The sequence below is a fragment of the Mesitornis unicolor genome, unplaced genomic scaffold, assembly GCF_000695765.1.
Source record: "Mesitornis unicolor isolate BGI_N332 unplaced genomic scaffold, ASM69576v1 scaffold23058, whole genome shotgun sequence".
In the NCBI taxonomy this organism is placed as follows: domain Eukaryota; kingdom Metazoa; phylum Chordata; class Aves; order Mesitornithiformes; family Mesitornithidae; genus Mesitornis; species Mesitornis unicolor.
Genome location: NW_010201454.1, coordinates 15646 through 21865, shown reverse-complemented (window position 1 = coordinate 21865; position 6220 = coordinate 15646). Strand labels below are relative to the sequence as shown.

Genomic DNA, 6220 nt, shown 5'->3' with positions numbered 1-6220 from the left:
TCCCAGCAGAGCACTGCAGCTGCCTGCTTGGCTCTGGCTGCAGTCAGCTCCTCAGATACAGTACTGGTGTCAGCCAGCAAGCAGCTCTCCCAACCAAAACTCTATTTATTCAGAAGAAAGACGTGAACAAAGCCCCCCTGGACACTCACAGCTCGCACTTTTCAGGCAGGCGCTCCTTTCCATGGGGAGACCCTCGCAGGCCAGACATGTTTTAGGCTTTTGGGTCAGCCTGCCTGACTGGGGATGGGGATTCAGAGGTCAAGGTAGATATTTTATGCTTGTAGAGGAGAGGGGGAGGGCCCTCCTGTGCTGCTGAAGGTCACTGCAGTACCACAGATTCCATGTGAGGACAACCTTGAATGCAGCATGACACTGTGGGCCCTCGGGACTCAATCACAGCCCTCCCCAGCCACAGCCTCACCCCACTGGCCCAGCTATGGCTTCGTGGGTTCCTCTGGGGCAGGAGGGTTGTACGACACCTGGGGGTGCCAGCTCACAGTGGGTGCAGGCAGGATGATGGGGGGGGAGTAGGGCCCTCGCTCCGGCCAGCACAGGTCCATGATGGGGTAGAGCTGGCCCTGAAACTCTGCCTGGAAGGTGTAGATGGGGATGAGCTCATCAGGGTTGTCAGCATTGTAGAAGGTGAGCTCGCCCTTCTCGTAGTGCAGGTAGATGCCAATGCGCTGGGGCCGGGCAGTCAGCGGCAGGGTGGCCCGTGGGGTGCTGAAGGCCTCGTAGACCTTCCCGTCCTTCAAGCCGATGAGCCACACGCCATTCTCAGGAGATTTGCTGAGCTTCCCCTTGCGGCTGACCGTCCCCTTGATAACGCCCACACGCCAGTGGTTCCTGGTGCCCACAATCACCTCCCAGTAGTGCTGGCCACAGGAGAAGCCCTTGCAGGTAAGGATGCAGTTGCTGGAGTCGAAACGCTTTGGGTTGCTGTCCCGCCGCTGGTACAGCCCACACTGCACCATCGTGTCACCCTTGAAGAGCTCCAGGAGGGGATGTGCTGTCACTGGGTCCAGCTTCAGTGTCTCTGGAGCTAGAAGGAAAGCAGGCAGGCTCCAAGCAGGAGTCTGGCGGACCCTGGCTCAGCCCGGCACAAGCTCACACAGCTCAACTTGAGCAGAGCAAGCATGAGGAGTGGCCAGCCTCTGCTCCAGGAGGTCTCCCGGGGTGAGGAGCACACAGGCAGAGAGCAAGACAGAGGCCAGAGCAGCACGGCGCTGGGCAGTCTGTCTGTCCTGCTTCCCTGGGACAGAATCACAGAATCAGTTTTCTGTTCAGGAGAGCTGTGTTTCTGTAAGGACTACAGCACTCGACTTCATGGGACCAAAGTGATCAGGCACTTTGGTTTAGTTTTTGGCCAGCCCTGGTATGTGATGATCAAGGTCATGAGTTAACCAGGTGCAGAGGCTGGGGGAAGCAAAAACCCAGGGCAACTGACCCCAAGGTGGCCAATGAAAATTATCCCATACCATAAACGTCACAGTCACTATAAGTGGGGGAGTTTGCTGGGGACAGCCCTCTTTCCTACACTGCTGCTGTCCCAGGAGTGTCTCGCCTGCCATCCTACCCTTGAGGTCTACTCCCCCACTGTATCATCTGAGTATAACTCTGTGTACTTTGCATTAATACTGTTATTAATATTTGGGGTTTATTATTATTATTTGATTAAATCTGTTTCTATTTCAACCCTTGGATCTCCTTTCCTTTTCCCTGCTTCCCTCACTGGGTGGGGAGGAGTCATTGGGTGAGGAGACAACTGCCCAAACCACAAGACTGTCCCAGATGCCGGTGACCCAAGGCACCCAGCACCCAGCCAGCAGGGCAGGGCTGTACCTGGCAGGACACGGCGGTGCAGGCGCTTCCACACAGTCATCTTGATGTCGTCTTGGTGGAAACATGGCTTGAAGGATACGGGGCTAAAGACGCCATCACCAGGGTGCAGACCGGCGAGCTCTGACCTGGAAAGACAGGTGCAGCTGTGACACAGGTGACAGGGACCACGTGTGGCCTCTTCTCACTTGGTTGCTGTGTATGATGGAGCCACTGGTGTCTTGCCAGCTGCTTTTGCCTTCTTCTGGGGCTAAGCGTGTGGCTCTGGCCGTGGCATGGCTGTCACAACAGCAGTGTCCATGTGAGGCTGCCTCAGCAATGCTGAGGTGCCCCCTGGGATCTCTAGCCCTGGAGGTGCTGCTGTACCCATTGATGCTGTTTGCTGCTGGGTCCCACCACTCACCTGAACTGGGAGGAGCTGTATTTCTGGAAAACACAAGAGAAAGAGAGTGTCAGTGGGGGGAGGCTGACAGAACGGCAACTCCTCTGAGCGGTCAGAGCCATGCCTTGGGCTGCAGAGGCTGGGGCTCTCCTCTCCTGGGAGAGCTCAGGGCATTGCCTGTCATGGAGGGCAGGTCTCTCCCATGGGGCAAAGCCCTGGCTGGACAGAGGGCACCCACATCTCACTTCTTGTGATGTCCCAGCTCTGCCTGGGGAGTGTTCCCACTGCCCAGGGCAGGGCTCAGGGCTAGGAGGGCTGGAGAGCCTGGGTGACTGTCACTGCCGTCACCAGCAAGTGCACTCACCCGGATGAAATCAATCTGACTTTCATTGCTGAGTGTCTCTAGAGAGCTCTGCATCTCCTTCAGCCTCTGCAGGGCATCTGATGTCTGCTTGACCTGGGACTCGATGGAGGTGATGAACTGGGCCGCCTTCCCCTCGATGCTCTCCAGGAAGGTGGCCTTCTCCTCGTCGATGTACCTGTGCAGCTCCTGGAACTCCTTACGGATCACCCACTTGAAGACATCCGCCTCGTTCTGCCAGGAGACAGCAGGCAGCTGTGCAGGACTCCTGTGCTCCACGCCCTTCACCCGCTTTTTGGGTTCAGAGATGCCACCAGCAATGTCAACGTGTCCCACCAAGCCACTCTCCACTGGTTTCCCAAATAAAGAGCAGCTCTGCACAGCAGGCTGGATCTTGTTTCATCTTGCTGTCCTCAGCAGCTCACTACCACAGCATCCCTGCCTTACACCTCTCCTCCCCCAGATTTTGGTTTTCTGACATCCCAAGCAGCTTTGTCAGAGCCTTGGAAGAGCTCTTGGCTCCCTCTGCTCCCAGGGAACAACCTGTGTCCTGAGCTACATGGGAGAAGAGTGCAGCTCCACTTTCACTTGGGTTAAGCCCTTCTGAGGAGCCCCTCTGGGAAGCTTTAGCCTTGGAAGAGATGCCAGGAGGTCCTTTGGAGATGTCTACTGCGTGGGAAATGGACAAGCAGCCAAACCAGGCATAAACTCAGTGTGAAACCCACAGCGTTGCTCTGACTGGGAAGCCTGCTCACAGTGGGGTCCTTTCCACCTGTTATCTCCCCATCTCCAAGGACATCTGCTCAAACCAGCTCTGAGTGGTGCTCCTGCCAGGACGCTCAGTGAGTGTTATGTCACCCCTTCCGAAAACAAGGCTCTGCCACCAGAGAGGGCTTTGTCACCCTTCCCCATAACAGAATCACACAGAATCACAGAGCGTTAGGGATTGGAAGGGACCTCAAAAGCTCATCCAGTCCAATCCCCCTGCCGGAGCAGGAGCACCCAGATGAGGTTACACAGGAAGGTGTCCAGGAGGGTTTTGAATGTCTGCAGAGAAGGAGACTCCACAACCTCTCTGGGCAGCCTGGTCCAGTGCTCTGTCACCCTCACTGAGAAGAAGTTTCTTCTCAAATTTCAGTGGAACCTCCTGTGTTCCTGTTTGTGCCCGTTACCCCTTGTCTTATCATTGTTTGTCACCGAGAAGAGCCTGGCTCCATCCTCGTGACACTCACCCTTTAAATATTTCTAAACATGAATGAGGTCTCCCCTCAGTCTCCTCTTCTGCAAACTAAAGAGACCCAGCTCCCTCAGCCGCTCCTCATAAGGGAGATGCTCCACTCCCAAACAGGTCAGTGTTTAATCCCTGAGTTTTGTGGAGAACACAAACCTCAGGGAACAGGGTGGAAGATAAACCCTGTCTGCTATCCCAGGGAAAGGGGAAGAGATGGAGAGGAGGAGGTGAGCTGGGCAGACCCAAGAGCAGAAGTTGCTCCAGGGGCTGTGTGTGACACAGAGGACTCGGGCCCACAGGCTCCCTTGGCACAGAGCACTCACTGTGATGCGGCTTTTGTTGTTAATGAGCTTGCTGAAGTGTTCATCCAGGTTCCTCTTGTACTGGTGGACATCAGTCAGCAGCACAGACAGCTCCTCCTGAAAAGACAGCACTTCTGTAGGAGGGACCTCTGTGGCAGCCTCCTCAATGACTGACAGTGCTTGTCAGCCCCCAGAAGCCATGTTCTCCTCAGCTTTCTTTAAGCTTCCTGGGGCCTGCACATCCTGCTGATCTTTACTTTCTTGATCTGGGGATTTGGGGTTGCCAGAGGCAGGAGAGCGCCCGGAGCATGGCCCCTGTCTGGATGCTGCTGACCGAGTACTTTTGCCAGCACCACCACTTCTCCGCTCCCATTGCCACCCCTCTGTGTCTCACACCCCGTGGCTGCTCTGCACTGGGTGAGTGGGTGGTGAGCAACCGCAAACCAGCACTGGGCTGGTGGTGCCCTCCTAGCGCCGGTGCCAGGAGCCTGGCTGGGGCAGGAGCGTTTCTGGTGCCTCCTGCTCTTATCTCCCTGCTGTCAGCAGTGGAGGGGACAAGTGGCCCCTGTGCTTTTCCATTCCTGAGGCTTCCATGTGATGCTGGGCAGGGGACGCCAGCTGTTTACTCTGCCTGGCTGGGGCTCCTGTTTCCCTGCCTTCTGTGGCACTCGCCTCAGCCCTTATCTCCAGACTCTTTTTGATGGTGTTTGGAAACAGTCTTGAAAGGCCTCACCGGCACTCCCCGACCCCCAGCTCTCCCCACCGCAGTTCAGCCAGCAAAATTCTGAGCCCTCTTAGCTGCGGACATGCTCAGCCTGAGAAATGGCTTCCCCCCAGCCCAGGGACCCTGCCTCACATCTGGCTGTGCCGTGGGACCATGCTCCCCACACTGGCATTACTTCCAGCCTGTCCCTTGAAGGAGAGGGGCCATTTGGCCAGCAAGCACTGCAGCTGCCCTAACCCCCATGCCAGGAGCCCCAGCTGGCTCTGCCTGCCAACCTTCATCCGGCAGTATGCGGTCGAGATGGGGGTAATCTTGTGCTGGCGGTGGTTGCCGATGGTGCCACACAGCCCGCAGATCACCTCTTGGTCGACTTCACAGAAGAGGCTGAGGGGGTTGTGGTGCATTGGGCAGGAATGTGGCATGGGCTCTGCCTCGCCCCAGCTCTGCAGTGCCTCGATGACACGGGCCAGCGTGACGTTGGGCGGCGAGGCGCTGCAGTCCACGGTTTGGCGGCACACGGGGCACAGGAACTGCCCACCCGGCTCTCCAGAGAGTGACACCACGCAGGACTTGCAGTACGAATGCCCACACTGCAGCATCAGGGGCTCCTTGAAGACCTCCAAGCAGATGGGACAGAGGAGCTGGTCCTCCAGCTCATTGATGCTCATCCTCCGAGCCATCCTGCCACCTTCCCGCACAGTCCTGGCCAGGAAACCACGGGTGTGAGACCAGTCCTGTTCCAAGAGCAAGGTAAGCAGAGATGAATGAGGATGGAGCTCAGCACGCAGGGAAGGCAAAACAGAGACACCTCCACCCCCCAGCAGCAGCGCAGACAGTTCCAAACTCATCATTAGGCTCCAGGCAAAGTCTTGTTAAATCAATGCTTGTTTTAACTCGTGATGGGTTTGGGCTCTGGAGATGTGATCTGCCTAAGGCGTTAGAAGTGCCCACCAAGCTGTTCCCACCTGGGGCCACGTGAGACTGCAGCCAGGGCAGACCTGCCCATGTGCCAGGGCTGAAGACAAAGCCAAGGGGGATTTTCTGCTGAAAATTTCCAGTACTGACCCTGGTCTGTATGAATTCCTACAGACCTCTTCAGGTTCATTGTCTCAGTTATGGACACCCTCGGATTCGCATCAGCTCAAGCGATGCATCTAAGCAAAAGCAGAGGGAAATCAAAAAGAGCACGTTTCTCTAGGAGACAGGGACACCAGGCAGTAACCACCCGTGAGGCTGGATTCAACCATCGTGAGGGTTGGGAAGCTGAGGCACAGTGTGCAAGGCTGCAACTGCAGCTCTCCCCCTTGATAAACTCTGCGGTCTCTGGTCACCACCATGCTCCAGGCTCTAGCAACCCTGAAAGACAAGAGCCCAAATCCCT

General features: G+C 56.6%; 1 protein-coding gene across 1 annotated transcript; it reads right to left on the bottom strand.

The window, feature by feature from the left end:
- Positions 1–434: 434 nt before the first annotated feature.
- Positions 435–5519, bottom strand: TRIM50 (tripartite motif containing 50). The gene is given in 6 exon segments (XM_010190100.1): positions 435–1252; positions 1819–1967; positions 2243–2265; positions 2586–2816; positions 4137–4232; positions 5115–5519. Coding segments are annotated over 6 exon segments (1722 nt in total).
- Between the last annotated feature and the right edge of the window lie 701 nt (positions 5520–6220).